The 24,492-nt window shown below is 39.3% G+C and overlaps 2 protein-coding genes across 7 annotated transcripts in view; one reads left to right on the top strand and one right to left on the bottom strand.

Moving 5' to 3' along the window:
* stk40 (serine/threonine kinase 40) overlaps positions 1 to 24,492 on the top strand; it is a 412,820-nt gene that overhangs the window by 122,420 nt on the left and 265,908 nt on the right. The window lies entirely within an intron of this gene.
* Positions 4,434 to 24,492, bottom strand: part of map7d1a (MAP7 domain containing 1a) — a 36,281-nt gene continuing 16,222 nt past the window's right edge. The window contains exons 4-19 of one of the 6 annotated variants that reach the window (XM_072393838.1): positions 24,084 to 24,104; positions 21,465 to 21,628; positions 21,075 to 21,186; positions 18,573 to 18,677; positions 17,219 to 17,341; positions 16,780 to 16,925; positions 16,321 to 16,451; positions 14,738 to 14,976; positions 13,552 to 13,834; positions 12,511 to 12,691; positions 11,854 to 11,958; positions 9,971 to 10,021; positions 9,818 to 9,878; positions 8,432 to 8,513; positions 7,836 to 8,065; positions 4,434 to 5,403 (exon numbers count right to left, since the gene is read on the bottom strand). In XM_072393838.1, coding sequence (XP_072249939.1) covers positions 5,393 to 5,403; positions 7,836 to 8,065; positions 8,432 to 8,513; positions 9,818 to 9,878; positions 9,971 to 10,021; positions 11,854 to 11,958; positions 12,511 to 12,691; positions 13,552 to 13,834; positions 14,738 to 14,976; positions 16,321 to 16,451; positions 16,780 to 16,925; positions 17,219 to 17,341; positions 18,573 to 18,677; positions 21,075 to 21,186; positions 21,465 to 21,628; positions 24,084 to 24,104 — 2,045 coding nt within the window. In that variant the 3' untranslated portion in view covers positions 4,434 to 5,392. The remainder of the gene's footprint in view (positions 5,404 to 7,835; positions 8,066 to 8,431; positions 8,514 to 9,817; positions 9,879 to 9,970; positions 10,022 to 11,853; positions 11,959 to 12,510; positions 12,692 to 13,551; positions 13,835 to 14,737; positions 14,977 to 16,320; positions 16,452 to 16,779; positions 16,926 to 17,218; positions 17,342 to 18,572; positions 18,678 to 21,074; positions 21,187 to 21,464; positions 21,629 to 24,083; positions 24,105 to 24,492) is intronic. The other 5 variants (XM_072393839.1, XM_072393841.1, XM_072393842.1 and 2 more) reach the window with 5 other exon arrangements.

Below are 24,492 nucleotides of genomic sequence, written 5' to 3'. Positions count from 1 at the left end.
CCCCTCCCCGCTCACACACACACACACACACCTCCCCGCTCACTCTCTGTACTGGAGCATTCCAATGGCTATTCTCATGTATTACGCAAACAGACTCCTTCACTACTTCTTTCACATACAGACCATGTGAAACAGAAAGTTCTGCATGTACATATACACATTAATAGATATTTTATACTGAAAAACAACTCTAGGAAATAAAAACTTGTTTTATATAAATCGTCTTTCGCTTTTACTCACACTGGGACATCCAGGCACACACACACACCTCACTAGCCCCTTGATAAATGAATGCACACTTAAAATGGCAATCCCTTCACAAGAATGTTTTTCTTACAAGATAGATACATATGTTGAGTCTTCGTAATGCTGAAGCTTGCAACTTGCACTGCTGAGTCATGATTTTAAGTCACTTTTTTTGTGGCATAAAATTTGTGGAGCAGAAAATGCATACTCTACAATTTAATTCCAAATTTAGTTTTAAAATCTGAGAAAATCTCCCAACAGTAAATCAATATTCCCAATGGCAATAAAACTAGTCAGTGCGGCTCTATCAGATTACTCCTGTGGCTGTGATGTGCGCCTGTGTTGCAACCAAGACACAACATATAATAGAAATGAGGACATACCTCACAGAGCCGCTGCACGTGAACCAGCAGTTTCACAACTTTTTTTTTAGGGGTCATACCAGGCTAAGCCAGTAACACATTGATACTGGCACATTGAGCACCTAGCAACGTAGTTGGCTGCGATTATTCATCAGGGACTAAATCTCAGAACTGAAATAGCAAAGTGCTGACTGGCTGATTTGCAGGGATGCATAAAACTTTCCGCTTCTAGATAAAGAGACAACAGATACCTGAAATTAAGCTCGCTTCACTGTCTAAATGTGAATCCTCTGGGGTGTCATTCATTTTGCCACTTTTCATCCACCAGCCACAGTTGTAGCCTTGCTCCATGGAGGTCACAGTCAGCTTGTCTACTACTGTGATGAGTGGATAAAATGCCCTGATATTTTGTGGAAACATTCTTGGTTCCCAGAGGATGATTCCCGCTTGCAATGATCTTTAGTTTCTTAGAATGCCATACCGAGGTTGGCATTTTTCAGTTGAGTAAGGTATCTTGATGGATTGTTATTTATCGCTGAATTAGGGTTTGTGTGAACTAGTAAAAGAGAAATCTCATAAAACCTTGATATGGGAGTGAGGGCGCTATGTAAGTGTGGACCATTTATCATTTATAGTCAACACAGTTTCATGCACTGTTGCCTTTAACTTTTTCTGAGGGAGATCATCGGACATGTTTAGCGAAATTTGCTACACAGACTTTATTATTAAGTCACATGAATGGTGTTTTTGTCAGATGGCGCAGCAGTTATCAAATCGGGATTTTATTCAAGCAGAGGGACAATCTTGAAATGCTTTAATTAATTGCTAGTTGACACTTAGTCTTATTGGGCTGATTACCAATCACTATTTCTGACGCGTTAAGCCATGTGACAAATTAAACAGAAAAATATGAGAGACGTTTTGTTGGGTTTATTGGCTGTTTATTCATTTATAATATACGATTAGTTATATACACTTACATTTTACTGTTTTTACAAAAAGAGGGAACTTTTAAGCATCTATGGAGCACCTATGCCAGTTTTAGTCTAGCTGACTGTATATAAGCAGGAGTGATTTAAACTCCAACATTATCTGGATGTGTTCGCTTGGTTTTGACACTTGATTCTATTTCAGTCAAACTAACAAGTTTACATGCATTTCAAAAGTCCAACTTGGTCTGACAAAAACAATGATATAGTTTTTTTTCTCATGTCTCGTAAACGTGTTCAGTACTGCGGTGGCACTGAAGAACTTTCTAGTTGCTGTTCAACATTTCCATTTTATTAAGGGGATATTTAAAAAAAAGTTTTGGAACTTGAGGTGAGCATTTTGCAACGTCTGTTGGTACCAAGACTGTTACTGAGACCTTAAGTTTGTTGTCATATGTTCCAGTTGACCGCGAAAGCAGATGCTCTCATAAAGTAAATTATTACTTATCTAATAAGTCTGTTCCACTCTCAACAGATCAAACTTTTATTCGTGTGTAGCTTCCCAAAAGAAGGACTGCATGCTATTCTATATGAATGTAGAAAGCACAGCAGAAGATAGACTCCTTCAGTACTTGGGGTCTGGCACCTGGTCAGTCTTGAATCTTGCCATTTTTTGTAAATAGCTGAGAGGTTGCTTTGCTCTGACACCTCTGCCAGGGATTGAGATACAGGCATGCTGTGAGTGACGGCCATTCGGTGGCTTTTCATTCATGTGCTGCCATCTGAGAGCAGCTTTGTAAAGAGCCTGTTGCTGAGCAGATAAAGACAGGAGTGAGGATAAACACTAAACAGAGGTTTGGCACTTGGGCTTTGACGGCTGTGATGGGTGCATAACTATAGCAGCGGTGGTCTTATCTGGAGTGGGACACCCTGGTTTGACCCTATCTTGACCTCCTTTTATTTTGTTTCAAATGGTAGTTGAGCAGTCACACTTGCAATTCTGAAACATTTGCAAGATTCCTTGCAGTCTTCACGTACAGAGATTTATGGCGGAAATAAGTGTGTGTGTGTGTGTTCCAGAAGAATGCCGGCTGCATTCTGTGAACAGAGCAACTTTAACACAAATGTTTGTCTGCGTGGATATAAAATCCTCACTTAACTAGATATGTTTACATGATTGTTTCTCTGTTTCTGTTATTCATATGGACCTTTTACAGGAAGTTATTCTGACAGTGTGCGTAGGAGGAAGAAGAGAATCAGTATTGTGACACCTTCACCTCAGCTCACGAGCATGCTGAGCAGATAATACAAGCATCGATCAAAGTGGCATGAACACAGTAGGGTGTTGTTCTGCATATCAGGAGGCTGATGGTTTTTTTTTTTTTTATCAGTTTGGCTATTTCAGGACAATCTAAGTGACCAACTTTTAACATCATTGGCCATTTTCGGCTTTGGGATTACCTTTCCCATCTAAAATTTTTTTTCGCCTATCAATCTGTGAGAATTTATTTTAAAACCTTGCACTACCCCCTCTGTAACTGTGCACTGCCTTACAACACCTCACTAAAAATAGTGCCCACTAATCCTCTAGTCTCCTCTGAGAAGTAATACACTTTACCAAGTATTGACTAGAAGTTCAGCAGCAGCAAGAGTAAATTTAGTTGTTTTGTTTTTTTCATCCAACAGCTATAGTAGTTTTTCTATGGTGACATATCAGTTTGTCTACTTTGTGTTGTAAAGGACTTTAAAACATTAATCCAGTGGAATATCATATTGTCTCTTACCTCCATGATGCAGTGCGACACCCTCTTGTGGGGTGGATGGATACAGCTTTGACCAGCACTCTTAAGGTGGACAACTATAGTAGCAACATGCTGAATTCAAGAAATCCTGTTGTCAAAAGTAACACCTTTGTGTGAGCAGAAGTTTGTCCTTCTCAAGAAAACTGTTTGCTCCAATTCTTTTTGGGATAACAGGGGCCCCATTGTTTTCATTATAAAGATGTGGAAAAAGCTTTAAAAGCAGCGATTTAGTTTGTTAATGGAAAATAAGTTTGTTGATTTAAACAGTTTTGCCAAGATTTAACTGATAAATGGAAGATTTAAAAGGGAAATAGAATTGCTTAGGCTTCATCACATTACCAGCTTAAAATACACAGCTGCCACAGCAAACATTGGTTTCACTAATGCTTCTTCATGACAAAGCTTAGGCTTTTTCTTCTTGGTTTAATTTTCATCACAGTGAAAGTTTCCTTTTTCAAAGAAAATACTTGAATTAGAGTCTGCATGCATTTCCCATAGCTTCCCTGTGCATGGTTACTGAATCTTACACAGCCCTCTAGGAGTTTAGAAGTTGCTTCACATAAACTGTGAACAAGCTATAGTCTCTTGTTCTACTAGGCTCCACTACAGTGACATTTCACAGCAACTTTAAGACATTTAAATCACGCAAGTTCTGCATGATTATCAGTGCAGCATGTCTTCGCGTTTCGTTGAAGGGAAACATAAACCGTGTCTTCAGCTGCCTAGTGGGCTGGAAACAATGTGCCAGGCCTGCCAATAGCCATAAAAGTAAAGTGAAAGGGGGGCAGAAGATAGTGCCATGTGGGCCCCTGTTGGGATTTTGTAAAAGGAGACCCAAACTGAAATGGACAGCTGAACTCAACACACATGCCTTGTACATCAACTGTAAAGCCTTTTGATTTCCTGCAGCTAGTGTTTACCCTTCTACACAACTTAAAACAAGAATAGGCAAACCAAAGGACAAAATGTTCCCAAACTGTCAAAATAAAAACAAATGATTAATTTTGCATTGAGATTAGGAACATCTGTATCATCCTTGGTCATGTCACAAGTCAAATCCATTTTTTTTTTTTCAGAACAAAAATATAACACATACTGGACTGCTAGTCTTTAATAAGACTCAGGACCCTCCCATTCACCTTACAATGCACATCAAAATATATTTATAGCATTTACACGCAACAGTGTTTCAATTATCAACGAGTCCAAACGAGTGGAATCTCAGTGCAAATGAGAAGAAACAGACTCATGCTTGCACAAGGGGGAAAAATGGTTACAACTGGTAAATAGAAGCAATCCTCGTCTCTGGATTTAACTGTGAAGATTTCTGGCTTTGTAGTCACAAAGGTGACAAACTCATTTTTACATCCAGTTCACTTATAATCAATCTTAGATATGGACAGACTGTATGTTTACAGACAATACAAAGCCATTCCTTGTGAACTTACAATTCAAAATCCTCTGATATTGCAATTTAACTGTACAAAAACTGTTACAGGCAGCTTTATACAAACCAGAATGTACAATACCTGGGTTTTAATTAGAAGATCTACTCATAGCAAAGTAGCATATAATGACTCCCTTTCATGGAACTTTAATTCACTGACTGGTTCCTTCTTTGTCTGACACATAAAGTCCATATACAGTATTCACAAAGATGTATCCAGTCTTCTTTTTTTTTTTTTTTTACTTTCAGTTAAATAACTAAAGAACAAAGAAAAAGAGTTCACTTGTCAGCATAACAGTAATTCATCAGCTGTGCTGCAATGTACAAAAGATGAAACTTGAGTGATTCGGTGTGTCACAGATCTTTACAAATGATAACACTGATGCTGTGCTGTATGCAGTAAGACATTTCATCCCGTTTTGTCTGTCGCTTGTGTCCTGGTGCTTTTTCATCCTCTTCTGTGGCCTACGTCATCTTTCGAAAGGTACGTTTACTTTTAGGAGCGCAGAAGAAAGCAGTTGTTGGCACAGGTCACAGGGTTCGCCATGTGAGTGTTGGCAGGGACAGTAAAGGTCTAAGGCGATGAGTACTTCTATATGGAATATGTCACAGGACCTCTGTGGAAGACCCAAAGAGTGAAGGGTTAAAGGTCAGAAATAGCAGCAAACATGTAAGATTTATAGACACAGGCTAACAGACAAATCCAGTTTGTTGCCAAAAAGGTTCAGTGTCGTTGAACTGAGTAACGACACAGTCTGTAAACCTCTGACCTGTTGACAATACTAAAAGCAAAAGGATGTTAAACATGCCACAGGGGGCAAGATCCCATAAATCTTTACTGTCTTGTTTACAAGGATTTAAAAAATGCAGTGAGACTCAAAATTAAACAATTATATAGTGCAGCCCATATGTAAAACTCAAAGTTGTATTATTTAAGAGTGACTCTACATGTGAGATCAAAAAGGGCTGTATGCTGAAATACAAACGTTCAAATAACCCATAATTTATGCCTGAAAATAAACCTCCTATGGAGTTACATTGCAGCATTAAATCAGTCTAGTATATTGATATGCCCCATCATAACCCTCAGTTGAAGTACAGTCAGGTCAGAGCTGTCTCAAATATCCAATTTTATGAATGTGATGACACAAAGCCGGAATATTATCATTTTATGACGGGGTTAACCGGACAAGCTATGTGGTAGTGAAATTAAGACGAAATAAGTGAAATATTCATTAAAGTATAAGTTCATGGAAAACATTGGAGAACTTGTAAATGTAATGATTTCCGATTTTCTTATTCAGCTACAGAGTAACAGGTCAAAGTGAGAATCTAGGAGGAAGAGGGTAAAGATGGGTACTGCTGACGTTGCTACATCGAAGGAGATGAGTGAGGCGTTGCATAGGACTTAATTGCTTTGGAATCATGTTTCTAACCCCTGGCAATGAAGCACTAATGGATAGGGTCGCCTCTGGAATTCCTCACTGGGCCTAAGACCAAGTCAGTGGAGCTAGTGAATAAGTGCTGTCAACAGTATAAAGATACCCAGCTTCTCTTCAACCTTCCAAACTAATTTCTTCCATATCCCATCTCCCTATTTTGAATGTAAGTGAACTCTCCATGATATACCTTCCTCTCCTCAGGCAATCCTCACATTCACCAAGTTGGTGACCTGCATGGTTGATTAAGTACAACTTTCCATATCTGCCCCCTTTTAAACCAGGTAGATGAGCCATGGCTTTGTCTGAAATACTAATTATTACTCAGCCAAGTTCACTTTATCCAGTGGAGAGGGGGCCACAGGTCACATCAGTTAATTTTTGTAAATTCCCCACAATAAAGCTAAATCTTCTGTTCCATCGATGTAAGTCACCATGTTGTTTGAATCTTATTCCAAAATCCTGCAGGTACAGCAGCTTGTTAGCTTAGCATACTGGCCAGAAGCAGAGCTCAGTCAACTGAGCCCAATCTTAAACAAATTATAAGAATTTCTTAGTTATACCATTGAACAAACATCAGTATAAAACAAGTTGAGATTTTAGAGGGAAGCGTTTGGTGTACTACAGTCATACAGAGTAAAACATTTAAAAAATGTTCCAACACATAATTCCTCAAAAACACACTAGTTATTTTAATATTTCTGTACATGAAAAATATCAAGTTAAGTACACTGATGCAGTCTAACCATTTCCCCAACATAGAATCTTTTTGCTAAGCTAATGACCTCACATTTAGTTGGGGCTCTCAAGTCTTGCTGTTTTAACACTTCAAAATTGTGGGACTGTGGACAAATCTAATGGCTTTGGAGACGAGTGAAGTCTCTCCCAAGCAGCAGCAACACATCTCTGCCACTACTTGAAAGTCAAAGACAGCATTGCCTGTGGCAGCTTGTACAAGCACAGTGTTGTCCTTAAGGTGGATTTGGAGTCTGGACTGTGTGAGAAAATGTATGATCATCCATCCATTTTCTATACCTGCTTAATCCAACTCAGAGTTGCAGGGGGGGGCTGGAGCATATCCCAGCAGTCATTGGGCGAGAGGCAGGGTACACTTAGACAGGTTGGTTTGATCGTCATACATGTTAAATAGTTCAAATCTCTGCACTGATGTTTTTAAACTATGTGGAGGGTGGTTTTGTCAGGCAATGATGTTCTTATAAAATCAAATATTTATTAGCGCAGTCTCAAAATGCTTTAATAATTGTTACCGCGGATTGACACGTAGCACCAATAGTAGCGTCCTTTTTCAGTTGGAATTTCTGACTTGTTTTGCCATTTGACAAATATGTGAATGAGGGCAGCTTTATTTGAAAGTCGGTGGTAGTTCTATTCAGTGTAAGGAGAGCAGCAAGATCATTACAAAGCAAAGACCTTTTCTTCTCAGACATACCAACTAAGGAATCTCTGAAAAGCCACATTGGAATGAGTATGATTGTAGCGTTTATCCTTCCTCTCTTCTCTATATACTCACTTTTAATTTTAGCTTACTTGAAGATCATAATTGTATTGTGGGATCTAGTGTGTGTTGAAAGTGGTTTGAGACTCTGTACCTGCAACATGCTGAGGCTTCATGGTGCCTGCTTTTTTCATGAACGACTCCTCACTTTCAAATGACAGAATCGGCTCAGTGGTCATGCTGGTCTCAGACTTATCCCGGGTTCCATTTGTGGTGTTGCCATGATTTGTGAGGTGGATGATGTCTTCAATGTGGGCAGCATCTCCTTTTGTGGACAGGCCATTTTCATGTCTCGTAGGCTGGACCCCATTAACCACTGAGAGACTGGTCAGGGGAGGCAAAAAGCACAATATGGTTGTAATTATGATGAATGAGAATGACTCACACATCAAATGAGTCATTCAAACACTGTTCAATTACAGGAGTTTTTAAAATCTACCCCATGAAGTGTGATCAAACAAAGAGTAAACATTTCAAGGAACCACACAATTCTCATCGAGTTACAGCTGTTTACTGTGGGCCTGGTCCATGGGGCTCCTTGTGTTTTCCATTTAGGTTCACCAAAACACAATGTTGAATGGTAGTTGACTGCCAGATTTGTTTTGCAGGCACATAGTTTTTATAATGTTCAGGGTAGGCTTGCATTAGTGTGAGCACAAAATAGAGGGAGGGAAAAAAGCTTAAGTTTACCTTTCCATGGCATCGGTCTGTCCATTTTCTGTCTTGTTATTGGGCAGGTTTACCTCTGGCTTTGGTTGATAATCAGCAGATGCTAAAACAAACAAAGTAAACAGTCAATGCCAGTGTTGGCTATTTCCATTAATGTGACCACAAATATTTAATGCCCTCTCTGCCATTCATGACTGAAAACAAGATGGACACAATTTAATTAGAGGATTCCTCTAGCATGAATTCACACTTTTAAAATTCACCTGGTGTGGAAAAAAAATAAAGTTACAAGTTTTGTGTATGTTCCAAAATCTCTAAGTAATCCTTTTAAGATCTGTTGAACCCTACAAATATGCACAGTTATACATGTGAAACATCAAGTTTTAAAAGCTGACAATACTACTCAAACTGTTCTGCGTGGGCATTATTAAATAACGAAGACTAAGCACAGGAGGACCCCAAATAATAACTTTAACTTTAAGGTTTCAATCCTGCATAGTCCAGACCCTCCACTCACTTAGTTCCACTAAAGACATGGCTGTGGTTGAGGCAGATCTCCACACCCCACACTAAAATAGATGAATTCCTGCCAAAACCCTCACCACATCACCGCCCGGCTAATGTCTTCCTGCAATGGGGAACTTTGAAATAAACAGCATTTATTTGAAGCCACAGCTATTGCCTTCGTCTTACTCATCTATTGTATGTTGCATTTAAGCTGTTACCAATGCCTCTAACATACCTGTATTAGGGATGTAATTTTGTATGGAGGGGCGTGAAACATCACACATATCCTTCTTTTATTACATGTATCAGAAATAATGCTAAAAAAACTGCTGCAGGCTGTTGCTGTTAGCCCACTCATCCTCTCCAGTCTCTCAGTCCCAGGGACTGAACAGCAAGTAATCACACACATGGGTCCTATTGTGCAGACAAGAACGACTCCAACTGCAGCTGTGCAGGATATGAGGCAAAGAAATAATCGAATACATTGTTTTGTTTTTTTAATACAAAATGCTTCACTGTGGATCTGACTCACATAGGAACTGAGAATGAAGGTACAACAAATTTTAGTGCCACATATGGAAGCGGTGAAAGAAGCAGCAACACATCAGTGGAAACCAGCATGGTGAAAAGAATTAGGTAACTCCAATAAGATGAGTCAGACTAAATTTACTGTGTTGTTCCTGTTGGTTTGTTAATGGAAGCACTAAAAGTCCAAGTAGATTCTGAAAACAATCTGGTCACAATGTATCCTGTGTTTGAAATCCTTTTCCAGATGTCACATTAATGGGATATCAATTAAAGACATTGTCTTTGATTGTTCCTGGAGATTAAAGGCTTGTAGCTGATAATGATCACTTGTTGTTCTGTAAGACGGACACTAGTCCAGTCTAATGTGCTTACCTTTGCTGCTCTCTGCCTGTTTGTCATTGACATGTGTGGGTGGGGAGGACTTGGTCTCCTTCTGTGAAAGGCAGAGATCATTTCAGTGACTTTTACTGGAAGGTTAAGTTAAGGCTTCTTGGTTCTGGTGAAAACTGAAGAGTGAAGATGTACCTTGTCACCTCCATCAGTCTTGCGTGTCCTCTTCATTATCTCCTCCAGACGCTGTTAAAGGAAGAAATATGTGAAATCAGGGAACTGTCACATGCTAACACGTTAAAGAATCAGAGCTGCTGTGCCTCTAAAGTTGGGAAATAAATGTTTCAGCTTTAATAACATCAGTTCAATTTCATTCACAAAAATAGTTTTGTTGGCTGGGGTTCTGCTTTCTTGAATGGGCCCACACACATTTCAGCATGTTTTGGTTGAATCTGTGGTTTCACATTTCACTGTTCATTAAATCTCTCCACCCAAGAAGAAGAAGGGTTTTTTATGCTGTCCGTTGTATCTTTTAGTTTAAAAGGATTACCCTACTTTATGAAACCGGGTGGGTTATGTCAGTAAAGGTCAACTGCCACCTGTGTATTCAGCTGGAACAACACCATATGAGGAAAGAGTGAGACTAGAATATAAACTGCTCTGCCTTGCTCATTTATTTGCAGGGAAGTTTGCTATAAGATGAAATCCTCACTTGAGGCCACAGCTACACCAAAGCTGCAGCTGCCGCTTATAAAAGGGAGGCATTTTTAGGATTAAGATTATTTCATGCACAGCTCGCACACTCACAACTTTGGCATCCAGTTTAGCAGCAAAGCGTGCTTTAACTCCAAAGATGTTTGCTTGTCCAATAGATTGCGGTTGCCCCTCAGGACACTTCAAACCACCGCTGTGGTCAGTCAGTGTTGTTAGGAGCGAGGTACTGCACGGTGTGACTAAGCACCAGGTCTCTGGGCTAGAGGACGCGATGTTCTCTACATAAATCCTGTGCAGAGCCAGTCTTTGCAGGCTGAGCCAGGCCTGGCACAACTAGATCAGAGCCTTTCACACATGGTATGAAGTTGAGGAGAGGAAAAGCTTTGTGAGCATACAGTGCTGCAGGATGTATTCACACCACAGTATTAAACTAAGTTTTATAAGTAGTATTACCCACAGAACTGGTCAAGAGTTTGGATACACTTGGTAAAAAAAAAAAAAAAAGTATTAAGTCAAGAAAAATGTACTCTCTGACTGTTCCATCGATGTAGAAGCTGGATTGTGTTGGTCTTAGTGAAGCTATTTTAGAACAATTTTGTATCCAGCTAAAGCTGAAATTTTCACAATTGATTAATCTATTGATAGTTCTCCCTACTGCACAAATCCACAGCAATAAGAGTGGAGCAGCTAACTGGCCATTATTAGCTTTTATAGGTAGCTACTCTCTCTCTCTCTCACACACACACACACACACACTAAACCCAGTTAAATCATGGTATGCAGACAGCCAAAAACATCATTCATCTTTGTTTTTAAGAGATTCAACTTCCAAACCTGCTTTTTTCTTATCGAAGGGAAGATGCTGTGAGCTGACAAAATAATTGAGCTATCAGTTGTGTTCCAATCTGCACATAAAACCAGATTTAAATGGCAAAATGTTGAGCTTTTAAGAATTTAGATTCAGTTTCCATTTTCCACATTACTCTGTGGCACCAGGCAGTTTATTACGTTTTTTTTTTTTTTTTTCGAGGTGTGACTTGTGGCCTTTTACGGACATTATTCTCCTTTCGCCTTCCTCTTCTATTTAGAGAATTAGTGTCTCCTACAGCTTATCTGTAGAAAACAATGTATGTATCTTATTTCATTCAGCAGTTAAAAAAGCTAAATTAGTGACAGATTGGATTGTACTAGGTTTTTATCCAGACTTTTTTCCCCCCATCTTTAGGAAGGAAAATCTAATTTGAAAATTTTAAAAACTTTTGCTCCTTTTTCTATAATCCTAAATGTGTATCTCCATTTTGAAACAAGTGACTTTAAAAGCTGGCTGAAACATCAATGATGGCAGCACAGAAGAATCGCCATGCCTTTTTCCTCTCCAGTCTTTCCTGCTCCTCCTTCTGGAAGTGTTTTTCCCTCTCCAGACGTTGCTTCTCCGCCTCCTCCCGGGCTCTAGCCTCAGCTTCTTCTTTCTGAAATGCACAAAGGCGAGAATCCAACCATAATTTCAATGCAGCCAGACGGGGAAAAACTGTAGCCAAAATAAGATGCCTTCTGACGTTACAAGGGTGTGGTTACTCCCTGCTGTTACTGTTTACAACCACGAAGGGGATATTTTTCTGTATGTTTGAGCCAAAAAGATCTATTTTCAACATTCACATTCTCTTGGGGACAACCTAATTTGAAACACAATAGCCTTTGCCTAATTCTGTGGGATCACGTTGCATCATGTATAGGTATCACTTCTCTGAAACACCACATGGGGGTGGTAAAGCTTTAGGGCTCCTGACCGACTGAAGTGCCACTGTTCATTGAGCTCCAGATCTTCAGAATAGACAAACACACCACTGTCTACCACATTTCCTGTTTCTCTTGGAATCGGTTTCTACGTATTATGCTTAATTATTATTTTTTTTTTTTTAAGCTGACACCATATAAGTCATTGTTAAAAAAAAAAAGTCAAGTACATGGGACCTTCAATGCTGACTTCATGTCTGTTTTGTTGAAGTTGACCGTCTACATACCTGTTTCTGCAGACGCAGGTTCTCTTCCTGCTCAGCTCTGGCTCTCTCCTCAGCCTCCTTCTCCTCCTGCAGTCGCTGCTCTTCATCCCTCCTCCGCTGCTCCTCAGCCATGGATCGGGCCTCCTCCTCCCGGCGTTGTCTCTCCTCTGCCTCCCTTGCTATTCGCTCCTCTCTCAGAACCCTAAAAAGCATCATCACAGGTTTAGCATGACATGTTTTTTCTCCACACAAAAACAACGTGACCAACGTATTAGATGGGGTTATAATTAAAAAGGTGCATTATTTTACAGACAGGATCTTTGAGTTTGGTTTAGGCCGACCCCAGAGTTAGAACAACGACTGCTGAGGCTGTTTTCACATATTGTGGTCATGCTCTCTGAAAGAAATCGCTTGCTGAGCTGAGATCTATCACAACTGTATCTGTACTGAAAACCAACCTTAAAACTTTCCTGTTCTCACAGGTTAATCATAGTATGGTATGTTTGATGTACACTGGGTGTGTACTTAATTTAACGCAATTCTGTGCCGACTGTGACTGTTTATTTCATCACAAGTAAGCTCAAGAGAAAAATAATCCATACAAATAAAATTGTCACTGACACTGAAGTACACTCAAAATGGCACAACTGGAATTATGAGTGGCAACATAAGTTCCCAAGTTGTAAACAGTAACTTGAGGTGGAATCAGTTTAATTTCCTCTGAAGGCTCTGATGCTTTCACATCACTTTCGTTTCACATACAAGCGTTCATGTGCTGTGAGAGTCTCTCTCATCCTGAGGTTTGCTTTACAGCACTAAACAACTTCTGTGCACTGGCTACCTCACAACGGTTTGTTCAAATCTACATAACGTGCATTTAATAATAGATTACTTTATAAGCAGCCATAACTTCCACTTAAACTCCGTAATATTTAGCTCATAAACAAAAGAACCCAATCAAAAAGTAAAAATGTTAAAATTCTAGAAAGAAAATGAAATTGGTGTGTCTTTGACTAAACAGGTCAGCACGGTACTTGTGTTGCATTTTGAAAACCAACTGACCTCTCCTTCTCCTCCTGCTCGCGCCGCTCCTGCTCCTCCTTCTCCCTCTGCTCTCGAGCTTGCCGGCGTTTCTCTGCCAGGATGCGAGCAGCCTCCTCTGGGTCATTGGTGCCTGCCATGGGCTTGCTTGATGGGGAGGAAGCAGGTGACACAGCTCGGACAGAAGGAGCTGATGGGACTGGCTCAGATGGGGAAGGGGTGGTTCTGGTTGTGACCGGTACACCTGACCCATGAGCTGTGGAAGCAGCAGAGGATACTGTGATGACAGGAGCCACAAGGGAACCTACAACAGAAGAAACAGCATATGTTAACCAACATTCATTGAAACATTTTATACTTTTAAAAGTTTTCACTTAAAGTGGGGATTTTCTCAAACTGGAGCATGTTGATCGTTAATATCTAATTCTGTCACCAGCACAACTGGAAATTGTAAACAGCCATAATGTCAGTGTATAAACTCATTAATTAGCTAATTAAAGCTAATTAGTCCAGCCTCTTAGCACTGAGAGGACACAGAGCATGGAGCTGTGTGCGGCTCGCACAATGCGCTCTTTTTATTTTCATGGCTAATTATTCCTGATGTTTATCTTAGCCTACTGCTTCTTGAAAGAAATACAGATTTTCCAGAGGCTCGGTCACTTTTTCCATTGTTTTTCTAGAACCACTACTCTGGCCCCAACGCAGGAAAGAGAAGGACGAGACTGTGCCACAGGAGTACGGTTTGAGAATGTAGGAAAATAGACTCAGCAACTGGTGAAGTCTAGTTCAAATGTTCTACATGATAAGATTGTTAAAGTAGAAGAATTTATTACAAGGCAGTTTAAGAATATTAACAACAGGGATTAACCTTGTTGTGCTGTAAAGAGGTAGACAAAAGTTCTGTCCAAAACTTGTAACTTAATCAGCAGAGAAAATTGGCTCAAAAAAAGGCCTTCATCAGCATATCAGCATATTTTTAATACTATTAAGTGGCCCTCAGACTATTTTGGTAAAACTTTATTCAGATCGTTAAAAACCCTCTCACTCCTCTTTTATAAGTAGCAAATCTCACCATTGTAAGGATATTTAGTCTTTTTCAAGAAAAAAACTATAATATTTGATGATGTTATGCTATAAATAAAAATGATACTAATTCAACACAGTCTAGCCTGGAAAAGCCATTATCATCTCTGCTTCTTGCACTCACCCTTTCTGTCCTCGGGAGTGCCAGGCCTACGAGGCTCCTTCACCCTCTCTAGTGATGCGGGAGACGAGGTCCGGTGCTCTATCCTGGCTGGGGTCCTGGCTCGCTTGGGCCGGGCCTTCGGGGTCGACGGGCTGCCTCTTGCTGACGGGGGCTTTGGGGAGGCAGCAGGGCTCGGAGAGGCAGTTCTGCCCTTGGGTGTGGCTGGGGATGCCGGTCGTGGTCTTGATAATGGACTAGGACTGAAATTGAAATTGTCAATAAAAGCGGACCACATTATTCATGTAGACATACACTGAAATGTTTGTCTACAAATGATCCTGAATAAGGAAACTGCTGCAGAGCAGACAAAGCATCAGTCCTTAAAGTGCACCATCAGTCAGCTGATGGTGCAGCAGTCACTGCTGTGATAGCAGTGCAAGACACAGAAGGGACACCCATTATGCTTAAGAATTGTTTTTATTTTTTCTCTTTAGGCTTTCGCCAAGCCCTTTGCTGTAGGCTCAAACAGTGAATGAAATAGGATGTCACTGCAACAGAGACAAACATGTCCACTCACTGACGAGAAACAAGTTGCAGGTCATGGTTAACCATGAGTGACCGATGTTCCCCCTGTTATTGTGTTTGTGGTGAGACTGGTTAATGTTCAAACAGAACACAACAAAGTTGCAATGTTATATAAGGAGACTACTTTCAGATCTAATGTCAGCACATCAAGTATGGAAGAGATTGGCTATTGACTGATTAACTTACAGGAAAGTTTGAAAATTTGCTGCATAATGTAAAAGGCTTGTCTGACATTGTTTTTTTGTAAATAATTCATAATGAAACTATTGAAAATATGGTTCCTGAAAATATTGAGAAGAGATAAATACTGAAGGGGATTAAATCACTTCCCGCACTGATGTTACAGGGGCGTTGGAGAATTTAACAATTCTTTAGAATAATTTTGACATTTGCTCCTAAAATATCAACAAAAGAAACCCAATTGTCAAAATTAAGTAAAAAAAAAAAAAAAACTGTTCAACCCATTTAATTTGTTAGAAGCAAAAACCGATCCTCAGGAATTAAGAGTCAAGTCGAGGCCAAGTTCAAGTCCTGACCTTAATCCAATAGAGAGGAGACTTAGCATCGTACCAGTGTGTGCTTTCTAATGGCAAAGCCGAATTAGAGAAGTGAGAACAGTGGCGTAAACCATGCACAAGTCTATTTTTACTGTGAATACCTGCCAGCTGTGGCAAATTCTGTACAAACAGAGCAGGCTGTGTGAAACAGCTTTAAGTTCAGTTATCTCCACGACTTATATGTAATGTTGCTAAATAATCATGTAATAAATTTATCATATCTATTTATTTGTTGTTTTTATATATACTTTTAGGACTTTTGTTAAAATATGATTATGTTTTAGGTTATTTATGAAGCTGCAAGAACATTCTGAAGAGTTGACAAAAACTTAGAAATACTCAAATAAGATAAGAGTTTTTTAAACTATGAACACGATCACAATTTACCGAAGGTGGGATTTTTAACTGAAGCTGGGGCAAAACTTAAAAGGCAAATGAATACCCAAAAATAAAGAGGTTTACCTTGGATCAGGTCTGTGTCTCATACTGGGTAGAGATTGTCGTTTCTTCAGCACCTTCTCTTTAGAGATGGCATTTTTTTCCTTCTCATTCTCCCGTTCCTTGTCTTTCTTTTCCTTCTTGTTCTTATCCATCTGCATGAAAGAAAAAAACATTTCACACAAAAATATATTATAGCTGAGGAAAGAAAAGCAACACAAACAGGAAATCTAGTCTGGGATTACGATTTCTTCTCTAGATGATGTTTGTTCAAGAATCAGCCAACTATTTTAAGACTAACTTTTCATTTATCAACTTGTATCAACAGCTGTTGTAGATTTCACTTTTTTGCTCTGTTGCTATATTTTGGATTGAGGCTCAAATATTGCGAAGCTTTTGATGGTAGCCCCGTTCCAGGTCTCAGAACACTGCAAGCACTGAAGATGTTAGTTGCTTTTAGCATTAAAAACTCGGCAGACTTACAGGCGTGGAGCTCCGTCTGTTTTGGCGCTGAGTGATATCCGGTGTGCTGGACGTGACCCTCCAGCGGTCAGAGCAGCGGTGGTGGGGCTGGTGGGCGCACAGGGTGAGGGGGCTAGCTGAGACTGAACGAGGACAGAGAGGAGAGTCTGCAGAGGAGAGTCAAATATTTATAGCTTGCCAAATTTATGTAATAAGTGTGATTTGATGTGTCTACTGTTTGGCTGTCACAGTACCCGATACCAGATTTTCAATATAAGATTATCAATGGTTTTTGTTTCCATTTTTGGGGGTAACTTAAATATACTAAGAAACAGGATTTAAGTCACTGTAAAAACTTAACAATAACCCCAATTTACAATGCATGATATTATAGGCGTCTTATCAAAAAGATATCAATATTTTCTTTGTTTAAATCTTTGTTTTTTTGCTTCCAACTTACGACCATCTTTGCCATTGCTGAGGACACTGGCAGCACTGCGGCTCCGGGCGAGGAAAGACAGCGTGGGGGTCATCAACCTGTCTACTATACTGCTCTCCCATGGACTCAGTGCAAGACTGCGGGCTGTAGGTAAGAGAAAATATCTGTAATAATAAAATATCTTTTTTTTTTTTTTTTTAAGTTTTAGGACCTTCAGTTGTGCTTAAATGAATGACATGAACCAGAAATTTGCTTTAACCATTGCATCTGAAGATTTATAGTATTCCAGGTAATTATACTCTTCATCTCTCTCTTTACCAAACACAACAAAGCAATGAATAAGAAGTAAAAGATTTGCCACAAGAGATTTGATTTGGCTCACATGTAGGACTATATAATAACGTAGAGGCGAAAGGACCTTATAAAACACACAAAATCACATCAGTGACATCCAAATATTTTATAAGTAGAGGAAAAAAATGTTCAGTTAATGTGTCTGCTACAACCATGGCCTTTATGAGTATACCACCCCAGACAGACCATTAAATGAAATGTTTGTCTAAACGGGTATTTCTAACCACAGCCTTAAGCACAGAGTCAGAGTAGAAAGGTAGATTTGAGACACATCATCAGTATCCATTTGGTGGAGAGACATTGTTTGCTGTAGGATGAGATAAGAGGCTGAGACTCAGTGCTCACATTGTGCAATCTTTTAGGAGAGAAGAGAGAGCGTGCAATAGTTATCCAATCATTATTCCAAGTAACTCAGAGGAACAGTCTCCTCTGGAGTTTTCAGAATACATTGTCTCTCTTAAAAAAAACTGCTGACTCACACACTAACTTGGCTTTCTTTTCCGCTATTTTTTCCTCTGTATGAGTACACCATGACCTGATTAACTGTAGTCTTTAAAAACACGAGTAAAGGCTGATTATTCAAAGAATTGTATAATTTTGTAATCACAAAATGATTAATTATATAATATGCGATCAATTGATTACACATTCAAGACAACAAACACATTCCTTAAACAGAAAGAAAACAAAAGGACCAGTTTGACAATGCAGACACCACAAATGAAATAGCAGTTACCACACAATGAACCAATCAAAGGAAAGTAAAAAGACACCAGAAGGACTCCCATGATAAAAAATGCATGCATAGCATGTCAAATGAAACCCTCACTCAAAGTCTGAAGAATATAAAAATGAAAATGGATCCGCTGTCAACCATCAAGCACAGGAGAGGCACTGAAATCAGACAGGGGGAGATGTAAAAAAAAAAAAAAGACAGTGATGGACGGGTTCGGAGGTGTTGGCAGCGGCCAAATGATGAATACATTTAAACAGGAGGGGGGCATTCCAGATGTTGTCTTACTTCTGCTGGGGGAGTTCCAGAGTGTGGCGGAGGACTTGGAGAGTCGCTTGTTTATAACAGAGTCCACGTGTTTGGGCAGGTTGGCCGCTGAAAAAGAGCATCTGCCTAAGAAGCCAAGAGAGCGCCACACAGATGTTCACACAGGTCACATGGCTGAGAGGAAGAGGGGGGGGAACATCTGTGGCGTCATGAGTTATGCCAAGATGATGCCTTCACTGTTTTATACACACCCTTTATGGAGGCAAATACACTATAATGTGTGAAATATGAAAAGCCCAATCCTGCGTGCGGGCCGTCCGCTGACTGCACATTTCACAATCTGTTCAACTCAGCTAGCCCATGGTTGGAAAGTGAGACATGCAAGAACACATTCTTACAAAAAAAAAATTTAAAAAAAAAGATTAATAAACTAATAAAGATTCACTACACCTTAATTCTAAAAATGCTAATGTTTTTGGTACTTAGTTTTTCAGATTATTTCAGATTTAATTGTACAGGTTTTGACATCTGAAAAATAATCTAGATTGATCCAGGGTTTTTAAAAACGTATCCTACGAACAGAAAAGCGTCTATACCTCCAACATTTCTCTTATTAGCTCAATAAAGTGGAGGTAACAGATATGTTGCTTTTGGTTGGTGCTTAAAAAGGTTGAAAATTAATTAAAAACATCTATTCCCAGAAAGTTTACCTTCCTTATGCTGGATAATCACAGCACCGTGTCACATTTCTTTTGCTAGTAGCTCATTTCAGCTCATCACCTATATGCTATAAAAATGTCAGACTGCAAGACAGCTCCTTATCTTTTAATGTGCCACTAAGCAGACATAATGCAAATGTATTTCACGATGTTGATGTCAGCCTACACAATAAAGTTTCATTGGTTAGTCGTTAGTCTTTCCAGGGGCACGTTTTCCGTTGACGCAAATAACCTGCTTTGGTGTTGAAAAGGCTATAAAACACATGGAGTGGAAATGACCTCTGTAAAACAACGCTTACAACCAAATCAATGGTGAGAAGTGGCTTATGGGTAATACGAATTTCACCGATGATAACAACTAGCACATCAAAACTAACACAAATTTGAATTCTTGTCACCCTTCACATGCAATGATTGCATCTATCCCAATTCTCTATCCCTCAAATAGACTCCAATCAACTGAACATTCTCTCCTGAATTGGCACCATTGAAAGAACATTGCAGTTATAGAGTTACAACATTAAAGCAGGCTAAGCCTGAAAGCTTTCATTTAAGTGCACAAATTTCTTTTTTTTTTTTTAAATCATTTATTTTTAAATAAATCAAGGCCAAGATGGGTACTTTGGAGCACTCCCTACATAAAATCTTTATCTCTTAGCCATTCCGCTTCTGCCTTTTTACACTTGTTTATTTTTCTGACAGGCTGCTGAGGGAGGCCGTAAGGAATTATTGATTTGAGTGTCAATAATTCCCCTGGTATGTGGCAGATGTGATTGCATGGTGGAATACGGAGCAAAGAACACCTCATATTTAGAATTTTAACTTGAGGGAGATTGCACGGTGGACAGAAGCATCTATCAAGCTTCAGCATCTTTAAAAACATCACATCCATTTCACCCAGCTTCCACAGCCATTTCAGACTCTAATCTAATTTTCTATTGGGCAATTAGGACATGTATTTATTCAAATAAGCATTAATATAAAACTAATTCAATTGTGTTGCTAGTCAATGGAACCCTGCTTACTGAAGCTGCTGCAGTGAAAGCAGCAGAATGCATTTTCACTTGGTGTAATCAATACTGTGTACTCATGATCGAAGGCTAATAGCCCTGAAATAATGTCCAAGAGGCAAACAGCCTGTAGAGACAGCGCTCCAGTGGATCTCAGAGGAAATTGTGTTGAGGGGTATGACTGGAGCAGTAAAACCACAATAGATTTCAAATATAACAGACAACTGTCAGGAAGAGTCCATGCCTATGAATCCACTACATAATGCAAAACCCTACAACCTAACTGAATATTTATTTGTTTTTAAGAGGTAATAATGCACTAATTTCACAGCAGTGCTCTAACTGTTTAAGATATTTTTCAAGCAAAAGTATCAAATATTTGCTGCTTTTTTAGAGTTCTACATGCTGAAATTAGATTTTTTCTGAAATCACATTTGTATAACTATATATGGATATTTTCACATGCTATTAAAAAAAGAATGAATACAAACTAAATGGTATTTAGATTTCAGGTGTATTATTCATGGTTTCATTTAAAATATATTTTTGGATACAGATATAACTGCTGATGTTGTAGGATATCTAACTCATGATAAAATGTGGAATTCTGGACTCAGTAAAGATCAATAAAAATCGCTTAAAGCGGAACCTATATAATGTTGCCAGTTTAAATGATCATGTGTTGTACTTGTTGGAATGACAAGCTTTTAAGAGACAGCTGAGCAGCAGCTTTGCCCTTTTCTTCAGGTATGATTTTATAAAGATGTTTAAACCCGTGTGATCCATGTACTCACCTTCTTTCTGGCTGGAGTTCTGGTTTAGTGCGCCGGCCCATGACCATCTCTGCTGGCGGATTTCTGCCCATGTTTTCTTAGTTGATCTATGGATAGCTGCCTCGTAGCGCTCCTAGGAAAGATGCATGAATAAATAATGTCTTTTAGACTCTCTAATGTAGGCAATACACAGAGCTAAAACAGAATCCAATTGAAAAGCCTGGATTCAAACAATATGTCTGGCTCATGTGATCCTGAGTAAAACTGTAAATCCCTCCATCTGCAGCTGATTCTTTTCATGTACCATTCCAATTAAAATGGCCTCCACTTTTCACCTCAGGTGAACACTGTCTGGGAGTCAACATTTGTCCCAAGACTGAAAACGAAGTCTATGTTCTCATCCAAACATACTTTGTTCTTCTCCAGTTTCTGTTTCTGTCTCTCCTCCAAGGCTGCTCGCCGTTTTTCAGCCTTGATCCGCTGCTCCTCGAGCTTCCTGCGGCGTTCCTCCAGCTGCTGCTCCCTCAGCTGTCGGGCCTTCTCCTCCTTTTCCAGCCACTGGTTCTTTTTGGCAGCTAAGATCAACAACAAGTCATGGTTAGGAGAAGATTTTTTACTAATCAGTTCTGGACAGTGGAGTCTCTCCTCCATCTCCAGTCGGAATACTGTAGTATTTTTACACTATGAGCTTCTGATTTGGTCTTTATTCAAATTATTGCGTCAGAATTTTCATATCGCTATCTGACCCACACAAACTTATTAGACTGGAGGATTTTAAACAAAATTCAATTTAAATCCTGGAGAAAATATTCCAAACGTCAAGCTCCTCTTTACTTCACATCTAAAGCGGTCTCTGGATAAAAAGAAGAAAAAACACCCTCTGCTTCACTCCCCTTTTGAGTTTTGAAAAAATAAATGGACTTTTTAACATCATACAGCATAATGTCAAGTAAGACATTCATAACACTTCTGAGGTGATGTTAATGTCACACTAATCGCATCATGACTCAATAAACCCCTCTTTGATATGGAAATACTCTTTGTCCCTGAGCTATTCAAAAAGGGTACCAAGAAGCCTTTAGCAGCTGCCTTTAACTGAACACATCTCACCATGTTTCTTTATAAACTGCAACGAAAAAACGCCATGAAGAATAAGCTGCTACAAGAAGGCAAAGCTTAGTTTGCGAGAGCACGATGCAACAAAAGCTACTGGTTTTAGGTTTAGGATTACTGTGATTAGTAACTGTAGGAATGCTTGAGGATAGCAGGGTTAAAATTTATTAGGAGGCACACAGACTGGCATTCATCTGAGATGGGAACAAAAAGCTGAGTTATACCAAGCCCTTGCCTGCCAGCACCTTGCAGCAAAGAAAACGACTGCTGCAGTGCGCATCTCAGTTCACCGTGGCTTCATGGCCTCATTTTGAGTAACACCTCAGCTCTAACTTCCAGTGATACAAAGCTGTAGGGGATGGTACTCTATGAAAACCGCAGACAAAACCCTTTCATTATTTAGTGGGTTGAGAACAGAGGGAGGTGAAAACGGTCTCAACTGCGCACAAATATTGCCATATTCAAAGCGTGCCAAGTACAGTTTTCTACATCCATACAGAGCATTTCCTTCCTCCTATATTTTATACATTTTCAGGCCTTTAAATTCTAAATTAATGTACAAATATTAACATTGTAAGCTTGTGTTTTACTTTAAAATGCATCCTTAAACCAACTGCTGACAGTCGTACACAGACCTACTATAGTAAGGTCTTTAAGAGTCATTATCAAAGGGCAACTCTAACCCTGGTAGATAAAATATTTATACCTTCCCGCCAAAGACAGACAAGGCAGAAACGTTTCCTCTGTGGTATTGTGCTGCAATTAAAACTAAAACTGTTTGTGAGATTCAACCAGATCTCTTTTTAAGCTGATATTGTAAACACAGGCTTTGGCTGCACGCCTTCTTTTATCCAGTCTGACAGTGTATTAGATAAGACCCATACCATCTGGCATGCTCCAGTGATCGCTCAATTAGACTGATCCACAGTATCAACTGTGTCAAACAGAATTCGAAGACTCAGTTGGATTAGGCAACAACAAACGAGGAAGTAAAATGACAACTAGTTAAAGAGAAATCCAAGTTGTCACAGGATATGTGATATATGATTTAGAAATCTGAACGTATTACAGTCTCTTTTCAGCTACGTGGCTAAACTTTAACGGAAATGAGCACGTTTATCTTTGGGAGATTTTTTTTTTTTTTGTGAATGTTTGTTTTTCTCTGTGGCAAAATAAACACGTTTAGATACAATTTTACAGCCAAACTATATCTGTCTAAAAACCTTCAATTATTCCAGCAGGATGGCAATCAGCGGTTTTGCGGCATGTGGTTCAAACGTGTCATCTCTGAATTCAAAAAGCTGGGGGGTGACTGCAGCTGGAGCAGGAGGATGAACAAAGTTGAAACTCAGGGCAGCTACACCCTCTTACGTGGAACTGTCCTGCAGCGTGTTTGTATTGTAAATGATGGTTAAATGATTGGTTTGTGGATACATGATTGGTTGAAGGATACTGATGATGTTCGGAGAAAGAAAAGACGACATTTAGGTGAATTTGCCATAGCAACAACAAAAAAAAGAAAAAAAGACAAATGTGTTTAAAAACAAAAGAGGAACACCATGAGGGTTGAAATTACTTCAACTGCCCTAAGGCTGGGCAATAGCACCAAAACTAAATATAGTGTTTTGTATGTTTACTATATTCACTTTGAATAAATCTTATTCCAATTTAAAAGAAAATAATGTATTTTTAGATGCAGGATTTATGCATTTTGTTATTAATGGTTATTTACTGCATCTATTTGCTTTATAGGAAGACATGGTATGAAGAAAAGGGGAAGTGTTATCTCTTAGTTCTTGGTGTATTACCCAGCTCTCGTTAATACTACTGAACTTAATTAAGGCAAGAAATCCAAATTAATCTGAGCGATCAAAAGGGTCATCACCACCACCACATGAACATAGGTGAGTGGCTTACCTTGCAACTTGCTGAGCTCTTCTGCAAGAGGAGAGGGTGAAAGAAGACAGAGGCAACTGTCAATCATGCAAAGCAGTGCAAAACCAGCGTGGAGCCGGTGTTAATGTGACAGCTGTGTGTTTAACACAAAATAAAGACTTTGCAAAACAAAAGGTAGAGCTGTGTCATTTCATCAAACTGCATCAATATCAGTTGGGATGAAGTCTAGAAGACTTGTGTATTTCTGTGACTTAGAGTTGTTGCATGAAGCGGAAATAAAGCCATAAGAAATATTCATCACTATAAACCTGTTCATTTCTCATATTCATAAAGGTGTCAGTGTGAGGGATGTCTCTGTTTAACTCCAACTGTTAGCACGTTTATTTTAGTGCAAAAGTGAGCTAAAGCAAAGACGAGTCAACAACAGTAT

This window comes from Leuresthes tenuis, unplaced genomic scaffold (genome assembly GCF_036924035.1).
Source record: "Leuresthes tenuis unplaced genomic scaffold, fLeuTen1.0.hap1 SCAF_10, whole genome shotgun sequence".
Lineage (NCBI taxonomy): Eukaryota > Metazoa > Chordata > Actinopteri > Atheriniformes > Atherinopsidae > Leuresthes > Leuresthes tenuis.
Note: the sequence above shows the minus strand (reverse complement) of the source record. Positions and strands in the feature narration are given on the sequence as shown.